The 19,796-nt window shown below is 39.1% G+C and overlaps 3 protein-coding genes across 4 annotated transcripts; all 3 read right to left on the bottom strand.

Moving 5' to 3' along the window:
* Positions 1–437: 437 nt before the first annotated feature.
* On the bottom strand, positions 438–9,625 carry LOC105025908. Its single transcript, XM_034293973.1, has 7 exons — positions 9,497–9,625; positions 7,939–8,036; positions 7,732–7,833; positions 7,239–7,469; positions 3,404–3,495; positions 756–858; positions 438–528 (listed from the first exon to the last, which is right to left on the bottom strand). The coding sequence occupies exons 1-6, from the start codon at positions 9,522–9,524 to the stop codon at positions 834–836; spliced, it is 576 nt and encodes a 191-aa protein (XP_034149864.1). The 5' UTR covers positions 9,525–9,625; the 3' UTR covers positions 438–528; positions 756–833.
* Positions 1,273–2,531, bottom strand: LOC117594834. Its single transcript, XM_034293971.1, has 2 exons — positions 2,377–2,531; positions 1,273–2,243 (listed from the first exon to the last, which is right to left on the bottom strand). The coding sequence occupies exons 1-2, from the start codon at positions 2,516–2,518 to the stop codon at positions 1,333–1,335; spliced, it is 1,053 nt and encodes a 350-aa protein (XP_034149862.1). The 5' UTR covers positions 2,519–2,531; the 3' UTR covers positions 1,273–1,332.
* A 4,504-nt stretch (positions 9,626–14,129) lies between the features above and the next one.
* LOC114839665 lies at positions 14,130–17,987 on the bottom strand. Of its 2 annotated transcripts, none has more exons than XM_029121848.2 (5): positions 17,823–17,987; positions 16,889–16,956; positions 16,534–16,722; positions 15,881–15,983; positions 14,130–15,546 (listed from the first exon to the last, which is right to left on the bottom strand). In XM_029121848.2, the coding sequence occupies exons 2-5, from the start codon at positions 16,928–16,930 to the stop codon at positions 15,302–15,304; spliced, it is 579 nt and encodes a 192-aa protein (XP_028977681.2). In that variant the 5' UTR covers positions 16,931–16,956; positions 17,823–17,987; the 3' UTR covers positions 14,130–15,301. The 2 variants fall into 2 exon arrangements, with proteins under 2 accessions (XP_028977681.2, XP_028977680.2); XM_029121847.2 differs by lacking the exon at positions 17,823–17,987 and adding an exon at positions 17,617–17,770.
* Between the last annotated feature and the right edge of the window lie 1,809 nt (positions 17,988–19,796).

The following is a 19,796-nucleotide window of genomic DNA, read 5'->3' as shown; positions in this document are numbered from 1 at the left end:
GGGTCATTTGATGCCTTTTTAGAGATTCCGGGTGGTAGAATGACTTCTTACATTCGAGGCAACCATAGGGCTTATCCTTATTGTGTGTCATTTTATGTTTTTTTAAATGATCTAATCTTCGATACCCTTTTTCACACTGAGAGCATTTATATGGTCTCTCACCTATGGGTATCACTTCATGGCCGATCAGATGGGTTTTTCCTTTCCCACATCTTCCTTTATGTTTTTTAAGTGAACTAGCGAAGCTGAAACTTCTTCCACAATCTCCACAATGATAAGGTTTCTCTCCAGTGTGAGTCCTCAGATGTGTCTCCATATATTTACTAGAAAAGCTTTTGCCACACTGTGGACATGTGGCAGGGGGCAGCTGTGGACACACCTTTCTTTCAATGATTTTACCAGACTTCAGCATTGAATTGTACTCTTCAGGGTGGGCCCTCTTAAGGTGACCATGGAAAAAGCGTTCTATGGTGAATCCAAGGGTACAATGGGGGCACAGGTAGAAGGAAGAAACCCCTTTAGAGTTACCTAAAGGAAGGAGAAAAAGGTATAACATTAACTGCAATTTAACTTTGTAAAAAAATTTATCATCAGGTGCGCTTGAGGATTCTCTGGGGAGAAGCCCTTGACCTAATTTGAACATTGTAACAGTGGTAGAGTTTGACTGCATCAGCTTGAAATTACTGTTATCTGATAATGTAATCAGCTGAGCCAGCCAGTAAAAGAAAAATGTCCACTTGTGAAATGTTACTCACGTATATCAACAGGATTAGCTTTGTCATCTGCATCCCCTGTTGACCCTGGATCCAATGAAGTCCTGCTGCAATCTTCAATCACACACCCATGGTTTTCACATTCCTGTGAAAGAGAGACTCAGTTCAGTCAAACATTAGTTTCCCTAGAATTAGCTGAATAGTAACTAGGTCAGCCATCAAGCTTGTATCTGCTCATTTTCATTGTTTGAAAATAAAATACACTATGTAACACAATTTTTGTTCCTGGGTAGTAAGTGTTATTTCATAATTGATTGTGCCTAAAAAGTATAGAAAATGGCTATTATTCCCCGCAAACTTTCTTTTGTGACCAGGACAGTGATATTTTGAAATGTACCTATATCCAATGAGAAAACATTGGTGAATGTGTCTTTTCGTTCACATAAAAAAAAAAAAAAACATGAATCCAAATGATGTATTTATACTGAAGTAATACAAAAATGACTACAAGGAGTAGTTTTTTGAGATTTATGATTATACTGTAAATCACTTCCACGAATCAGCTCCCCAAATGTCGTCTCCCATCATGTTTTCGTTATACTGTCCTTGGTAGCGGCGTTCAAAGTCCAGTATATCTTGGTGGAAGCACTCGCTGAGTACGCTCCCATATCCTTGTTGAATTGACCAAGATGAGCATCAAGGATATGAACTTTAGCCCATTGTGCTGTAGTTCCTCACCAGTCTCAACAAGCTCCACAGTTTTCGGCCTTATGATTTCCCAGGAAGCCCCAAACCACTGTAAAAAGCTGTTCCAAGCCTCTTTCTCCTTACTAGTGAGCTTCTTGGGGAATTCACTGCACACCAGGATCTTCTTTATCTGTGGTCCGACGAAGACACCGGCTTTGACCTTTGCCTCAAAAAGCTCAGGGAAGATATCTAGAAGGTAATTGAATGCTGCCGACTCCTTATGTAGAGCTCTGACAAATTGTTTCATAAGGCCCAATTTGATGTGCCGTGGTGGCATCAGCACCTTCCAGGGGTCCCCCAGTTGCTCCCACTTGATGTTGTTCCTCCCCACAGAGAACTCCGTCCACTGTGGCCAGTCCCACCTGTGGTAGTGCGCCTTGGTGTCCCAAAGGCAAAGATGACAGGGAAACTCAGGTAAAACCGCATTGGAGACCCATCCTTTTTGAATGCCACCATTTAAGTCTCCTATGACCTCCCAGCTGTACTCATCATACTTCAAGGCATCCAGCAAGGTCTTGATGCTGTTGTAATCCTCTTTTAGGTTCAGTGAGCCAGGGGAAGAGACTGGGTACTTGTTACCATTATGGAGCAGCATGTCTTTGAGTCTCCTGGATGAGCAGTCAACGAAGAGTGCACTCATTCTGGTGACAGGCGATTCTGATTGCCTCGGACTCATCACATTGTGACAGAAGCAGAGCCCATCTTGAGTGGTGAAGAAGCTGGAAAAAGGTTTGTGATGCTTCCTCTGATCCGCAACTTGCGCAATTTCAGCCAACAACCATCCTACAAAAATAAATTTCACCCATGACTAATGTGTAAAAGATTCCCGCCACATTTTTCATGTTTTTTTTCAATAACAAAATTAAACATTAACACATTTTGTAACATAATTCCGAGCAACTGTTGTCCATCTTACCTTCCAGAGTTTTTTTTTGCAGTGCTCGTAGGTGAAATGAGGTGCCCAGGGTTTGTCTTGATCTCCAACAGGCATCACACATTTTAGTACACGCTTCCATGGAGTACTTTTTGGCTCGTCTTGATAAATTGGCCACAGACATAGCAAAATACGTCTGCCGGATGCTTGCAGCCTCTTGATGGCATCTCAGAAAAATGCAGATATGTATCCACTTAGGCAGTTGGAACTAAATTGAACTGGTGGGCTTAAGGCCCCTGTTACGTGAAAGTTCTAGAAGTTACTCCAAGTTTACGCAGCACTGAATGTATCTGGAACATTCTGGAAAATAGGTTTCAAAATATCATTGTCCTGGTCACATAAGTAAAGTCTGTGGTAAATAATTGCCATTTACAATACCTTTGATGCATAGGCAATTAGGAAATAACATTTACATCCAAGGAACAAAAAATTTAAAAATGTGTTATTGATATCAAACAGAAAACAATTTCTATGTACCATTTGTAAACCATTACTACCACACAATTGATATTAACCCTTGTGTGGTGTTCACATTTCTGTTATTCAGCCAGTGTTCGTGGGTCTGGTGGACCCGCTGCATTTTTTGATTTTTAATCCAACACAATCAAAACATTTTATGTTAAAATACTCAGATGTATAAATATAAATAGCATATATGGTTAATATTTGCCCTTTACCTTTGTTAGATCACATTTATGAATTAAAGTGCTACTTGTTTTTTGTTTCTTTTTTTATAAAATGTAATAAAAAGAAAATCAATTATAATCAAGATATGAGCGGAAAATAACTATTTTACAAATGAAGCAAGATTTTTCATAACTATTGATTTTTATTTGAACTTGATTAGAAATGTAACCCATTCAGGTCAGTTTACACAACAAGCTCAACACATAGAGTAACCATGTCAGTCAAGACAACACATCAGCCGCATTGAACACATTGCCTTTTCATACCAGCCTACACAACACATGAGGGGCAGAGTTTTACGGTGTGTGTGTTGCATATGTACTTCTTGCACTTGATGCATGTATATTGTGTTTTTCTGTCCTTCTTGGGTCCACACACTTCGCAGCGCTTCTTTTTGTTGCTGCTTGCTGCAACCTAGAATAATGAAAAGATCAGGAATTTTACTAACACCTCCCTCTCTAGCAAGGCATGAGTGCCAGACATACACTGCAACTGCATCACACACTTCAGGCTCTGCAGATGGTGGTTCTGTAGGTCGGGTGGATGGGGCACCAGCATTCATCTCCTGAATCCTCCTCATGATGGCTGCAGATGGTGGTTCTGTAGGTCGGGTGGATGGGGCACCAGCATTCATCTCCTGAATCCTCCTCATGATGGCTGCAGATGGTGGTTCTGTAGGTCGGCTGGATGGGGCACCAGCATTCTCCTACTGAATCCTCCTCATGACGGCTGCAGATGGTGGTTCTGTGGGTCAGGTGGATGGGGCACCAGCATTCACCTCCTGGCTGCAGAGGCCGGGGTTCTTGGAACATGTTGTCTTCTCTGGATTTGAGGTCTCACCAGTGCCTTTTCCAGTTCCTCGAGAAAGAGGCGTCTCCTTTGAAGCGTCCCTCTGTTCCACTCTTGGTTCAGTGCCATCCAGGTGACAAAGGCGTTGTACACTGAGATGTCCAATATGTCAAAGAATATCACCAGTGGCCAGGCCAGCGTAGGGTCCTCCTTATGCAGCTTTAGGCAGTCACCAGCCCTCCTTTTGTGGCATTATAATCCATGATGATCTCTGGTTTTCGATGCTGCTTGCCAGACCTGTTTTTTCCGTATTGTTCCCACCATGGTCAGTTGAGGTGGGAGCTCAGACCTGTTTTTCCCGTATCGTTCCCACCATGATCAGCTTCCTCTTTAGGAGCTCCTGTCCCAGCTTGTGCGAGGTAAAACAATTGTTGCATGTGATATTGTGTCCACTGAGTCCCTGGGTCATGTCCAGGACAACTCTCATTCCTTGATTTTTCTCAGGGGCTCCTCCATCAGGTGTCCTTGTGCAGACTTGTAAGTTCCAAGCATATGAGGAAGTGGCATCACAGGCAGCCCAGATCTTTATACCATATTTTGCAGGTTTAGATGGTATATACTGCCTAAAGGGGCAGCAGCCCCTAAATGGCATCAGCTGCTCATCAGTGGTGACATTATGCCCAGGGTTGTAAAACGGGGAGGCGGTGCACCCAGTTGTCCCACACTGTCCTGATGGCAGCTAGCTTGTCTTTCTGCCATCGAGCTGGTCTGTCATCTCGGTTATCAAAGCGGATAATCCTGGAAATTATGTGGAAGTTTTCCAGAGACATTGTTGCATGGAAAAGTTCTCTACCAGTTTCTGCATCCCACAGGGATTCTGTGGATTCCCCTTGGGACCTGAAAACTCCAGCAAGGATAAGAACCCCAAAGTAGGCATGTAAATGGGTTTGGTCCATCTCCTTCCACCTCTCTCCAAAAACACACTTCCTTCTAAATTAATGCAATCCAGAACAATATTCTGGATGGAATCTGGGATGAAAAGCTAAAAAGAAGACTACATCTACATCCTCATATTTTCCAAAATCAACTGCAAGGCCCACTGAACAGAGAATCTTTTGGCCATCTTGATCAGTTGTGATTAGGAACCACACTGGCAAAGCTATATTTATTGTGTCCCGCCCCCAATTTGTAGCTGGGATAGAGGTTGAGAAAATAAAGAATGGTTCCCGCAAGACAGAGTGTAGAATGTACGGAATGTGAGCAACAGTGTTGGTGCTTGAAATTTGCAACAATTTTGCAACCTTGTGCTGGAACGGCAGGGGCAGAAACACAAAACTCACACACACTCACGCACACAGACACTCACACAGGAGGAGGACAGAGCGAAAGTACGCAAGACCTAAAAAATTTAAACGTGTACCACAGACCGGAACACCATACAAGGGTTAAGTCAGAATACTTAGGCAAGAACAAAAGACACTATCCCCACAAAACATAAGTGTTGCTATTTACAGTGGGGAGAACAAGTATTTGATACAATGCCGATTTTGCAGGTTTTCCTACTTACAAAGCAGGTAGAGGTCTGTAATTTTTATCACATTGTATGATTTTTTTATAATTAATTTGAATTTTATTGCATGAGATAAGTATTTGATCACCTGTATAAAATACACCTGTCCATACACTCAATCAAACAGACTCCAACCTCTCCGCAATGGCCAAGACCAGAGAGTTGTGTAAGGACATCAAGGATAAAATTGTAGACCTGCACAAGGCTGGGATGGGCTACAGGACAATGGGCAAGCAGCTTGGTGAGAAGGCAACAACTGTTGGCGCAATTATTAGAAAATGGAAGAAGTTCAAGATGACGGTCAATCTCCCTCGGTCTGGGGCTCCATGAAAGATCTCAACTCGTGGGGCATCAATGATCATGAGGAAGGTGAGGGATCAGCCCAGAACTACACGGCAGGATCTGGTCAATGACCTGAAGAGAGCTGGGAGCACAGTCTCAAAGAAAACCATTAGTAACACACTACGCCGTCATAGATTAAAATCCTGCAGCGCACAAAATGTCCCCCTGCTCAAGCCAGCACATGTCCAGGCCCATCTGAAGTTTGCCAATGACCATCTGGATGACCCAGAGGAGGAATAGGAGAAGGTCATGTGGTCTGATGAGACCAAAATAGAGCTTTTTGGTCTAAACTCCACTTGCCGAGGAAGAAGAAGGATGAGTACAACCCCAAGAACACCATCCCAACCGTGAAGCATGGAGGTGGAAACATCATTCTTTGGGGATGCTTTTCTGCAAAGGGGACAGGAAGACTGCACCGTATTGAGGGGAGGATGGATGGGGCCATGTATCGCGAGATCTTGGCCAACAACCTCCTTCCCTCAGTAAGAGCATTGAAGATGGGTCGTGGCTGGGTCTTCCAGCATGACAACGATCCGAAAACACACAGCCAGGGCAACTAAGGAGTGAGAAGCATCTCAAGCCAGTCTCCAGACCTGAACCCAATAGAAAATATTTGGATGGAGCTGAAAGTCCGTATTGCCCAGAAACAGCCCCTGTTAGAAATCGGGTGTTTCGTATAGTGGTTGTAATAATTATCGCATACCCATTTGTCAATGGAGAGAGAAATTATATTATTTATTGCTGCATTAGAACGTCTTGTTCATGATGTTACGGACCTGGTCTTCCTTAAACAACCTCAATCTCATCTAACTCAATCTCTTCTCACTGTAATGTTGGTTACAAGCTGATATATACATTGAAGGGTGTGTCTACCTAGCAAATATCAGGTTTCCAAGACAGTAAGCCCCATGCCAAATGGTCAATGTAAACATTCCTAGGGTTAGTAGAGCGCAACCTACAGAGAGAGAATCTAAACAGAGAGGTTTCTGTTGTTCTCATTATCTAGGCACATTCACCTACAATGAAACGTACATTCACATTGTAATTGTTAATGCTCAGATTCCACACCCCGAAACCTGAAGGATCTGGAGATGGTCTGTATGGAGGAGTGGGCCAAAATCCCGGCTGCAGTGTGTGCAAACCTGGTCAAGTACTACAAGAAACGTATGATCTCTGTAATTGCAAACAAAGGTTTCTGTACCAAATATTAAGTTCTGCTTTTCTGATGTATCAAATACTTATGTCATGCAATAAAATGCAAATTAATTACTTAAAATCATACAATGTGATTTTCTGGATTTTTGTTTTAGATTCCGTCACTCACAGTTGAAGAGTACCTATGATAAAAATGACAGACATCTACATGCTTTGTAAGTGGGAAAACCTGCAAAATCGGCCGTGTATCAAATACTTGTTCTCCCCACTGTACGTGATATCTTTAAACCATTGAACTCACCTGGACTGCATCACCTTCCATCTCACTGTCCTCTGTATCTGAGCCTGATGATGTTGGTGATGTTTCCAATGCCTCCCAAGGCACAGTCACTTTCACAACATCCTCATCATCTGACTTTAACCAGTCTTCATTCTCTTCCTTCTTCACAGTAATTAAGGATTTCTCTTTATCTTCTGGCTGAAGGGAGGTTTCTTCAGACTCCTCTTTGACTAGTACTGGTGAAGGCAGCACCTGATACAGAAAACATGATTCAACAGAGGATCTACATCACATGCAAATTCCACCTGTGGAACTTGTGTGATACAGACTGGGTTGGCCCATACTGTAGAGCAATTGAATGTCAATTAGGAAGATATCAAAATGTAATTCCACTGTGTAAACCTTTAAGACTAAATAATGAACCAGTCTGGTTCCAGAAGAACCTGTGTTTTTTTGATCTATGTTTATATAATGCAGCTGTTTATTTCAATTTATTTAAGTGACTAAGACTTGCCTGGGATGATTCAACTCGTAGTGACACAGATGACCTTTGGCTCTGCTGAATTGCACATTCTTCAGCCTCCTCTTTAACCTCGCACCAATGCAATGACTGATTCTAGAACAGATCATGGTTGGAGTTAGAAAAACCAAAATCATTTTAATCAACTGATATATTTTTCATTTTGAAAAATGCCTACAATTAGGATTAACACACAAAAACCTTTTCTGGCTGTCTGCCGCTTTCATATCCTCCATAACGTTCAACTGGATCCATCTTCAGTTGATGATGACCAGACTCAACTTGTGACCTGTCACTACCTGAACAAAGCACCCAAATGTTGCAGAAATTAAACTGAATTAACATGGGCAAAAACAGCTGTTTGATAAGAGATGTAGGAGAATTGAAACAATTGCGACAGCTAACTGATGCAGCCACAATAATTACAGTAACAGTGAAGTACAACAGTAGAGTTCAGAACGACATCAGTCCATGTCACATACGGGCAATTGTAGCAGATGACCATAGCGATTTCAACCATAGTTTCTACTTAATTTCCTTTACACTATATCATGGCTATGTAAAGAAACTCTTTTCCATTCTTTTTGTACTTGGAACTGAATTTAATGTGAGAAATGTGTTATATAAATACATCTGATTTGTCAATAACAACAAAAAAAGCTGATCCAGTGGGAACTGTAGGTGATGTCAAAAAATTACAAATTCTGGATCCTGTTGTGTAATGCTGATGTCAGTTAGGACTTGGTATTAGAAGCATCAATCCAAGGACCCTCACTGTAGCTGGGTGATTCTCACGAAATCCTGATTTTGAAGAAGTCCAGTATTAGAATTTTTAAAATGCCCTAGTAGCCAATTTTCTTTTTGCACATATAAGATTACGGTCTGAATGTACTATAACCATTATTTTCATAAGACAAAAAAAAGATATTTACATTTTTAGATGAAGTCCATAAAATGTTATCATTACCGCAACATGACATTACATTAAATATTTGGTTAAAAATGTTTTTTTTGGCTAATGTTAAAGAAGACTCTAATTACTCATTTTCAAAGCAATAAAAAAAAAAATAGTTTTACTAAAAGATAACATACACATTCTTTATGTAACAGACCTTAAATAAGTAGTGTTGTATAATATGTATATACATTTTAAAACAAAATATGATTATCTAATGACTACTTAATTTGTAAAAAAAATGTTGCGGTAATGAGAATGCCATTTCAGTAATGAGGATACATTTTTCGGATATGAGATTTAGTTCAATACATTCACTCTTGACAAAGGGGTTTGATGCCTTACTCTATTTTACATATTTAAAACACACAATTTTTTAAATAATATTTATTTCATAAACAGTGTTTCATTTTCTCATTTATCGTAATCATCACCGTACCATGCCTTGTGTTAACAAGTGTTGTGTATACAAGTTACAGTCATAAAGAATCATGTCATTTAGCCTACACTGTAGCACTAACAAATATACAACCATTAGTATAAATATTATCATTCTAGTATAAGATAATCATGTGTTCATGAGAACTTTTTCAATGTAACATACCATCATGTGAAACATTTAAATGTAACAGCATCATGTGCTCTTGTAGAATTTGTTCAGTTTAGCTAAAAAAAAACGTTGGTCCTGACATTCAACCAACTTTTTTCTGAGAATAATTTCATGTGATGAACTTGAATAGCAGCAACTTAAGTTATGAGTTGGTAAAACAACTAAAACAAACCACTGGAACGAGTGCTTTGTACCTGTACTCTGGGGGGTGGATGCCTCCATTGACCCTGTCAGGTCTAAACTTTCTTCTGCTGGTGTTCTGTTCAGATTTTCATTATTTGTGTCCGGTTCCTCTCTGTTAGTTTCTTCATTTGAAAAGGAATGTTCTGCCTCACTTAATGAAGATGCTGGGGTTAGATCTAGAAGTGCTTGCTCTTGCTTTCTTTTCCTGTAATATTTTGCTGAATTTTTCCTCCATTTAATTTTTTTTCTCTCAAGCTGTCTACTTGTGAGGTCCTGAGTAGTCTTAATTTTACAGTTTTCCTTACGTTTCCGATACCTGGAAAAGGAAAAATGAATGAAAGGTGAAATGCAGTCCAGTAAGCACTGGCATAAATACAAACTTTGGACTATGATCAAAATTGCACACAATTGTTCATTTAGGAATTGTGTGTGTGTGTGTACGTGCACACACATAGGCATGCATGTCTTCGTGTGATGTGTGTGAAAGAGAGTGTGTGTATGTACAATATATACTATTATGTCAGTCTTCACGTTTGCGTGTATGTATGCATCTACGCACATGTACTTGTGTTTCTGTGTGCGTGTCTGTGTGTGAGTGCAAGTGTTGGTCAAAACAAGGAATCCAAGCTATATTATTTCCATATTATCACCCTGTCCCCTAACCTCTCTCTCTCTTTTCTTCTGTACTCCTCAAGTAACACTGGATTGCTGTATATTTTTTCCCTGTGCTTTGCCAGCCTGTCTTTCGCTGATGCCCTTTTCTTTTCAACTGATGCTTGCCTGTAACAAAATAGACAATAGCCATCCTGAATGTAACATTTTGTAAAAAGACACAGAAATACATTGTTTTACAGTAAAACTATTTAATATTAAATATTCCATTTATAGTAGGTGGCCTATAAAGCATTCATACTGCTTTTTGTGGAAGCACTACATAAAAATGAAAAAATGTGTGACCCCTGCTGGGGGGGTTGTAATAGCCATTTTGTTTACAATCTGTTCAAGAAATGTTTAAAGCAAATATCAAGTTATATAGAAATGAGCAAGAGTTATAGTGCATGTCCCTCCTTCATAAGTCTGTTTCTCATTACCGAAACATTGAGTCTCTCCACCGCAACAGGCCTTCAATTGTTGCGGTGAATGATAATGGTGTTGCCGAGGATGAGTGACCTTAAACATTCTTGCTAACTGTGGAAGCACCATGAGGGTTAGCTAAACTTTCCCTCCCTTTTTATATTTAGACCATAATGGGGTATATTGTAATAAAAAAATTTAAATGGCAATTTCAAAAAAAACTTTACTAACTCATGTTTCAGTAATGAGAACTAACAGGTTGTGTAGGTACAATGACAAACAACTAACTTAACTTTTACCTGGAGAGAAAAAATAAGAGCTGCTTACCTTGTAGCCATCTTGAGTGTCACTGTCCAACAAAATACCTTGAAAAAGTAAGTTCCTTGAGGACTTAATGATTGAAAATTGTTGCGGGGGATGAGAAAATTGGTCTTAGACACATTTATATTCCTTATTATTGTCACTACATTTACCAATTATCACCAAATACCACATGTTTCTTTACTGTAAATGTTTATAGTTAAACATGCACTGAAGCTTTTTCTTTTTTATATTTTTTTTATTAATAATATTTCCATCACAAAGAACCCAAATCCAGTCATGGACATGTTGCAGTAATGAAAATGTTCCCTTTAAATGTGGAAAAATCTATAAAATTTGTATTTATGATGTAATTTGAAATAATGTGCAAAATAGGACATGAAGAGATGTTTATAACTGTATCCTTTTTATTTTGATAGCATTTACATTTATCATCAAAATGCATCATGACACCTCATAAGACAAATTTCGCGAGAATCACTCAGCTGTGGTGTGAGTAATGTTTTCTGGCACGTTAGTACCCTTGATACCAATTGAGCAACGTTTGAACAACTCTGCTGTATTGTTGTGGAGCAGGTGCATCGCTTTAAGGTTAGTTTATCTTTGTTTACCTGCCAGCAGGATAATGTGCTATGTCACAAAACATGCATTGTCTTAGATTGGCCCCAGGAACATGACAGTAAGTTGCTTTCATTTTAGTCGCCTAGACTAATGGAGCGTATTTGGACTTAAATGAAACAGGCCTTTGGCAGCATGCAAGTACCAATTTGTAGTGATATGATACCATGACGTCAGCATGGATCAATATCCCTGTGGAAGGTTCCCAACACCTTGTGTAATCTATTACATGGTATTAGGAAGACAATAGGTACTAGATGTTGTACCAAATTAACTGGCTCCTGGCAGTACACTGTACGATATTGAGGCAAATGGGATAGTTAAGTTAAAGGGGCCAAATGAAGTATTTTTACTGTACAAGCATAAATACAAGCAGGTCATGTTTTAATTGAACATTTAAATTTTTTTTCCCTACAAAATATTTCAGAGTGCCTGAGATATTCCCATTTAAACTTTCTTGCCAGTCCATCTGTCTGCATTGACGTGTAGTATCCTTATGCTTGCTTTGGACACACAGTACTACCCCTGCCTCCCTAATCCACCCCAGACTAGCTAATACTATTCCGGTCTGGTTTGGTAAGGGAAGAAGAGAGTAGTAGTAGTAGTGTCATTGTTTGAATTAAGTGTTGTGTTTGTGGCAATATTCTACAGTGCCCCTCTAAATGGTCAGCTATACTGTATAAAGTTGACCCCCATTACATAACACTACAAACTTTAGACCCTATTGGGAGTACTCCAAACCCACGTTTACTATCACCCTCCAACTATAAAAATGTCATAGATTAACGAATTTGAAAAATGCATTTACATATGAATAAATAGAACAATTATCATTGACAATTGTTTTTGAATGAATGAATAAACTAGTTGTTACAACGTTACAAGTGTCCCGAAATTTCGTGACCCGGAGGTTTTACGTTGTTTTTGCAGACAAGAAGCTGGTCCTACTGGCCGTATTCGATGTGTTAAAAACAGAAATGTATTATGGTAAATTTACTAACCAGTCAATAAATACTGATAAGTAGCAAGCTATTTACGATCGAAGACCGTAGGGTAGTTACACGAAGTCGTTACGATACACTCAACCACACTACCGTACTAACACATTTTCTAGCTAGCTAGGAGGGCGTATTCTCAAAAAGGGGGAAGTGTTTGCAGGCAGCAGTACCAACGTCACATAAAATTGAGTTTTAATCAAAACACACATTTCAACACACAAAAAACCCAACAGCCTACATTTACTACAGAACATTGCGTCTGCCCACACTACTGTAAACCCTTTGGAGAATACTCAGCTTTGCAATCAAAGTTACCGTAGCTAGCAGCTGACTCATTTATATAATTAGGTAGTTCGAACTGGCAAACAGATGGCTTTGTGTAGTCAGCTACACATCCAACTTCTCATCTAACAACATGAATGGTATTATCTAACGATAAAATTATGTTGCATTTACCTGTAGCTATTTACTTGTTTACGTCTCAGGAGTATTTCAGGATTTGGGAATATTATTGCAGCTGCACATACGGACAGCGAAAAGACCAAAATACCACCGAGTGTGAAAATACATCACCATTTTGTCTCCACCTGCTGGGCGTACTAACAACGAATGGTTCTCCAAAAAAAAAAACAAGAGAACATGCCTGCCACGCCACTGTGGCTCGCTTTCGGTTGCAGTCTCCGCGCTCAGTCGAGCTCCACTGTGGGTCACTTCCGAAACTACGTAGCATGTAATTTGGGTATCTATGCCAGTGAAGTAAAATACTTTATATGGATTCAATAATTATACTAGTAGACAAACTGTATCTTATTGACACGCGCTATTGATTTATTATTTCAAAACAGGACATACTCCATATGCCTATAGCGACATCAATTATACATTTTGAAATACATTTTGATACCTGAAATGTATTTTGAATCAGGTTGAAAGTTGGAACATTGTGTAATAATGCAACAATTAAAGAATAATGTTTCTCAATATAAAATTGCAGAGAGTTTGGGGATCAAATCATCCATGGTACATAGTAGCATTGAAAGATTCAGAGAAATCTCTGCACGCAAAGGAAAGGGCCGAAAACCAGTATTGGATGCCCGTAATCTTCGGGCCCTCAGGCAGCACTATATTAAAAACAGAAACAATTCTGTAGATATAACACCATAGGCTTATTGCCTATCATTGTTCTGAGAATTATGTGTCGAGTAGATAACTAAATAACATTTTATATGACTTGGCTAATATTACAATAATATTAGTATATTAGTATAATATTAATGAGTATAATATTAATTAATATTAATAATATTATGCATGAATATTATAATGATATTAGCTGATAATATAAAACAGATATACTCTGTTTTTACCAGCCATCCAACCAACCAAAACCAGAGAAATTTAAACTAGCGCTTCCCCTGTCACTAAACTGGTTACGCACGTCCACCTTTGCGCGCATGATGATCACACACACACACAACTGAGGCGCGCAATTAATATTTTGGTTCAAATAACAATGTTTTTATAACATTAAATAATAAACACAAACATACAATGTGTCAGAATTATTTAGCTTTTTCAATTGAAGTAAACCAAAGTAATCATACATTTTTTCAAAAGTATCTGTAATCCGATTACAATATCTTTGTTGATAACGTAACTGATTACAGTTACTGTTTTTTTGTAATCTGTAACTCCCCAACTCTGCCTGTTATCCCCTAACAAGTATCTCCCTCTATTGACACTTTAAAAGAAAAACATATGCATGATGAATCCAATTTCAACTGAACTCCATTTCAACTTTAAAGAATGACAAGGACATCAACGGAAATGAACAACCATTATTAACTACACCGTTGTATATTTTATAATACATTACATAGAGAATACAGGACATAGGACTAGCTGTTTAGGTAGCGACAAGGTATCTAACCTTAGCACTCAGGTTATCAATGTCTAACTACCTTCAAAATCAAACATAAATTGCTCAAAAAATAACATATCCGTTGTCTAACTTTGATTGTTTTGTCCAATATATTTACTACATCATGTTGTACAAAAAAAGATGAATAATGTATAGTAGCTGCCACTGCAGCATCCACAAATAAACTGGAAATAAAGTTAGCCTGATAACTCAGTGTCACCCCTCGTCACCTGAGAGACAGGCCTATCCAACTGCCCTAAATGTGACACCAATTAAGACAGTCAGATTTTCATTTGCCAAAATTTCCCCCCAAAAAAGTACAAACTTTTTTTCTTGGCACAAACTATACTTATAATGATATCAAGAGAGGAGATTGACCAGAGACGAGATATGGCAAAATTCCAGTATTGGACTTTTGAGTTTTTTGTTTAATAGTCTTGTCTTTACAATTATTTTCTACAGCTAGACATTTAAATGGTCACTCTCCTGTAGGAATAATTGGGTTTGTTTTTTTAGTTTCATAGTCAGTTGGATTAGTTTTATGAATCCTTTTCCAGATTCAAAACATTTTCTCACACTAGCCGATTAATGCATCTTAAGTAGTCTCTTAAAAACCCTAAACATTCGTCAAACAGAGAACACTAATAAGGATTTCCCCCTGTGCAGCTTTAAATTCATCCAATTCCTCTGCTTTATTTACTTCTCTTCAGAGTGGGTCATTTATTATATGATCTAGTCTTCAGTATCTTTTTTGAAGCATATGTATGGATTTATTTTTGTCCAGATGGTTTTGTTTCTTTCATTCTCTCTTTCATTACATTTTCTGAGTGAATTAAAAATGCTGTAGATCCTCAAACAGTCTGAACCATTACTGGAGTTCTTTTCTAGGACTTCTTTGAAGCATTTCTATATTCTTTGTAAACCTTAGACACCGTTGTGGGTGAAAATCCCAGCCGGGCAGCCACTTCAGAGATACTGGAACCGGCGTAACTTGCACCGATAATCATCCCACGCTCAAAATCACTTAGGGTACTCGTTTCGCCCGTTCTAGTGTCCAACTGAACAGTAACTGAAGGCTTCAATGTCTGTCTGCCTGATTTGCATCGCAGGCCACGGCCCTTAGAGTTACCTAAAGAAAGGAGAGAAAAACACACTATTCACAAATGTTCTACATAACTAATGAGTAAACAACTGTAGAAATATTTGACACCACTAACACAATTTTGACTAAACTTAATGGATGTATCTTGTCATATTAATTTGCCCACGGGTGTCATTCATTGGGAACTACACGTTTATTGTTTCTTTGCTGTTACTTTTTTAGGGGAAACTACATGATTAAGGTAAATATTCTTTACAGTTAGTTGCAAAAGTGATATTTTAGAAGGGTGGTACTCCCTTATGCCTCACAATAAAAGCAGGAAACAGCACACAAATTTGGCAACACACCACATGTTACTCACTTTTATTAACAGCACTAGCTTTCCTATCTGTATAAGCTGCTTTCTCTGGTTCCACTGATGTCATGTTGCAAGATTCAATCTCACCCTCCTGGTTTTTACAGTCCTGTGAAGCAGAGATGAGGGGTGGATTTAGTTCATCCAAAAAGTATTTTACCTTCAAGAATTGGCTATATAGTACCTAGTCCCAGCACTCAAGCTAGTATCGCTCAAAACAAACGTTAGTGAGAAATCTTAAATGTATACGGTCAAGCATTTTTATGCCTAAATATTACACGCTTAAGTATAGAGTGTTGCTATACCTTTAACTGTACATCTTTTTAGCAACCCACTTCAAATGCAGACATTGGGCAAAAAGTACCAAAGTTTAAAGTTAGGTTTGTGGTTTTGGCTACACAGCCTATACTGTAGTTGGAAGGTTGCAGAATGGTCAAAATTTGTTGTAAGAAGAAATGTACCCTAAAGGATTCTCTCTCTAAAACACATCTCCAAGAGTATACTGATTTCACAGTCTGTTTACTCAGGAAGATCTAAATTCATTTCCCCAATAAACTCATTGAGATTAATGATTAGGGTTGTACTATGGGTAAAAGCTGCAAAAGTAGGGGCCATTTTTTTTTACAGATGCCTTGTTTCACCTGCACATTATGACTTACCATCAGAGTGTATGCTTTATCAGAGCGTAATGATGGCACTGTCACTTTCACAACATCCTCATCATCGGAGTTCAGCCAGTCTTCATTCTCTTCCTTCTCCACTGTCATTATACTAACTTCCTCTTTTTTTACTGGCTGAAGGGAGCATTCTTCAGACTGCTCCCTGACTGGGACTGGAGAAGGCAGCATCTGACAGAAAAAAAAACATGAATTCAGTATCATTAAATTTTTTGAATCCAATTCAGAGGCAAGAAAATCGATGTTCAAGATGTGTCATGCGATTGTAGTGTAGCGATTTTACTCAATTTAAAGAACACAATAAAATGTGGGGTAAGTTACAAAACTCAGTGTTCACCCAGTGGCTTTCATTTGTCCCATTCTGATCTACTGGATTCATATTTAGCAGATTATGCGAGTTGTGACCTGTCACAAAATAGAAGACAACAGTAGAAACAATTCACATTAAGACATGCAAATAAATGGACCTTGCAGAAATAATTAACACAGACTTTTGGGAACACATTACATCAGGGCACCTGACTGCAGAGAAATGGTGCCACTTCATAACTATTTTTCTTGAAGTCAGGATAAATGTACTACCCCTGCCTCCTTGTTTGGTAAGGGAAGAAGAGAGTGGCAGTTGTGTTATTGTTTGAATTAAGTGTTGTACTTGTGGCAGGATTATAAAGTTCTCCTTTAAATGGGCAGCTACACTGTATAATTTTGTCCTCCATTAAATAACACGACAATCTTTAGACCCTATTGGAGCACTCTCAAACCCACGAGCAATGCATTTGAGGCATTTATTTGACCTTGGAAAATGCGTTTACATATGAATAAGAACCATTATCATTGACAATAGTTTTTGAATGAATAAGAGGCTGGTCCGTAGGTAGTTAACGAAGTCGTTACGATACACTCACCCACGGCCACACTACCGTACTAACACATCTTCTAGCTAGTTATAGGAGGGCGTATTCTCAAAAAGGAGGGAAGTGTTTGCAGGCAGCAGTATCAACGTCACATAACATTGAGTTTGAATCAAAACACACATTTCAACACACAAAAAACCCAACAGCCTACATTTCCAACAGAACATCGCGTCTGCCCACACTACTGTAAACCCTTTAGAGAATATGCAATCAAAGTGAACGTAGCTAGCAGCTGACTCATTTATATGCGTAGTTCGAAATGGCAAACAGATGGCTTTGTGTAGTCAGCTACACATCCAACTTCTCATCCAACAACATGAATGGTATTATCTAGCGATAAAATTATGTTGCATTTACCTGTAGCTATTTACTTGTTTACGTCTCAGGAGTATTTCAGGATTTGGGAATATTATTGCAGCTGCACATACGGACAGCGAAAAGACCAAAATACCACCGAGTGTGAAAATACATCACCATTTTGTCTCCACCTGCTGGGCGTACTAACAACGAATGGTTCTCCAAAAAAACAACAAGAGAACATGCCTGCCACAGTCTCCGCGCTCAGTCGAGCTCCACTGTGGGTCACTTCCGAAACTACGTAGCACGTAATTTGGGTATCTATGCCAGTGAGGTAAAATACTTTATATGGATTCAATAATTATACTAGTAGACAAACTGTATCTTATTGACACGCGCTATTGATTTATTATTTCAAAACAGGACATACTCCATATGCCTATAGCGACATCAATTAATGGAAATGATAAAGCTCGTTGATTAAACAATTGAGCTTAAGCCTCTCTTCCTGCCTTTCTCAACAAACAAAAAAAAGTGCTTTTACAAAACACCCGGCCTTAAACCCCAAGAGCAAACAAACAACAACACTGTAGAATTTCAATGACTAGGAAAAACACCCTAAAGGCCGAAATGTAGGAATAAACCTAGAAAGGAACCAGGGTCAGAGGGGTGACCAGTCTTATCCAGTAAATACATACCATTGTGAAAAATGCATTCTGTAATGTATTTTCCACACAAAATACATATTGTAACGAGACCATGTTTGTCAGTGAAATACATTTGGCCAAAAATTCTATGAATTTATACATTTTGAAATACATTTTGATACCTGAAATGTATTTTGAATCAGGTTGAAAGTTGGAACACTGTGTAATAATGCAACAATTAAAGTTATAATAAGTTAATAATAAAAGTTAATAAAAGTTAATAATAATATAAAATTGCAGAGAGTTTGGGGATCAAATCATCCATGGTACATAATAGCATTGAAAGATTCAGAGAAATCTCTGTACGCAAAGGAAAGGGCCAAAAACCAGTATTGGATGCCCGTAATCTTTGGGCCCTCAGGCAGCACTATATTAAAAACAGAAACAATTCTGTAGATATAACACAAATCCGAGGCCATTGGTCCTCAATCGGAAAAGGGTGGCTTGCCCACTTCAGGTTGGTGGAGAGTGCCTGCCTCAAGTGGAGGAGTTTAAAGTATCTAGGGGTCTTGTTCACGAGTGAGGGAAGGATGGAATGGGAGATTGACAGACGAATCGGTGCAGCTTCTGCAGTAATGCAGTCGATGTATCGTTCTGTCGTGGTGAAGAAAGAGCTGAGCCGCAAGGCGAAGCTCTCGATTTACCGGTCAATCTACGTTCCTACTCTCACCTATGGTCATGAGCTTTGGGTCATGACCGAAAGGACAAGATCCCGGATACAGGCGGCCGAAATGAGCTTTCTCCGCAGGGTGGCTGGGCGATCCCTTAGAGATAGGTTGAGAAGCTCGGTCACCCGGGAGGAGCTCAGAGTAGAGCCGCTGCTCCTCCACATTGAGAGGGGTCAGCTGAGGCGGCTTGGGCATCTGTTTCGGATGCCTCCGGAACGCCTTCCTGGGAAGACCTAGGACACGCTGGAGGGACTATGTCTCCCAGCTGGCCTGGGAACGCCTCGGTGTCCCCCCCGGAAGAGCTGGAGGAAGTGTCTAGGGAGAGGGAAGTCTGGGCATCTCTGCTTAGACTGCTGCCCCCGCGACCCGGCCCCGGATAAGCGGAAGATGATGGATGGATGGATAGATATAACACCTCATAGGCCTATTGCCTATCATTGTTCTGAGAATTATGTGTCGAGTAGATAACTAAATAACATTTTATATGACTTGGCTAATATTATAATAATATTAGTATATTAGTATAATATTAATGAGTAAAATATTAATTAATATTAATAATATTATAATGATATTAGCTGATAATATAAAACAGATATACTCTTTTTTTACCAGCCATCCAACCAACCAAATCCGGAGAAATTTACACTAGCGCTTCC

Source organism: Esox lucius, chromosome 8, assembly GCF_011004845.1.
Source record: "Esox lucius isolate fEsoLuc1 chromosome 8, fEsoLuc1.pri, whole genome shotgun sequence".
Taxonomy (NCBI): domain Eukaryota; kingdom Metazoa; phylum Chordata; class Actinopteri; order Esociformes; family Esocidae; genus Esox; species Esox lucius.
Note: the sequence above shows the minus strand (reverse complement) of the source record. Positions and strands in the feature narration are given on the sequence as shown.

What these genes read in the sequence shown, in the direction of transcription:
- LOC117594834 (XM_034293971.1), bottom strand. Translation starts at nt 2,518, where the DNA reads ATGTCTGTGGCCAATTTATCAAGACGAGCCAAAAAGTACTCCATGGAA. An exon ending in GCAAAAAAAAACTCTGGAAG is followed by an intron (nt 2,244 to 2,376) that starts GTAAGATGGACA and finishes TTATTTTTGTAG; the next exon opens with GATGGTTGTTGGCTGAAATT.
- LOC105025908 (XM_034293973.1), bottom strand. Translation starts at nt 9,524, where the DNA reads ATGGAGGCATCCACCCCCCAGAGTACAG. An exon ending in ATCCACCCCCCAGAGTACAG is followed by an intron (nt 8,037 to 9,496) that starts GTACAAAGCACT and finishes TGCTTTGTTCAG; the next exon opens with GTAGTGACAGGTCACAAGTT. An exon ending in TGGAAGGTGATGCAGTCCAG is followed by an intron (nt 3,496 to 7,238) that starts GTGAGTTCAATG and finishes TCATTATTCTAG; the next exon opens with GTTGCAGCAAGCAGCAACAA.
- LOC114839665 (XM_029121847.2), bottom strand. An exon ending in GGACAAATGAAAGCCACTGG is followed by an intron (nt 16,723 to 16,888) that starts GTGAACACTGAG and finishes TTTTTCTGTCAG; the next exon opens with ATGCTGCCTTCTCCAGTCCC. An exon ending in AGCTAGTGCTGTTAATAAAA is followed by an intron (nt 15,547 to 15,880) that starts GTGAGTAACATG and finishes TCCTTTCTTTAG; the next exon opens with GTAACTCTAAGGGCCGTGGC.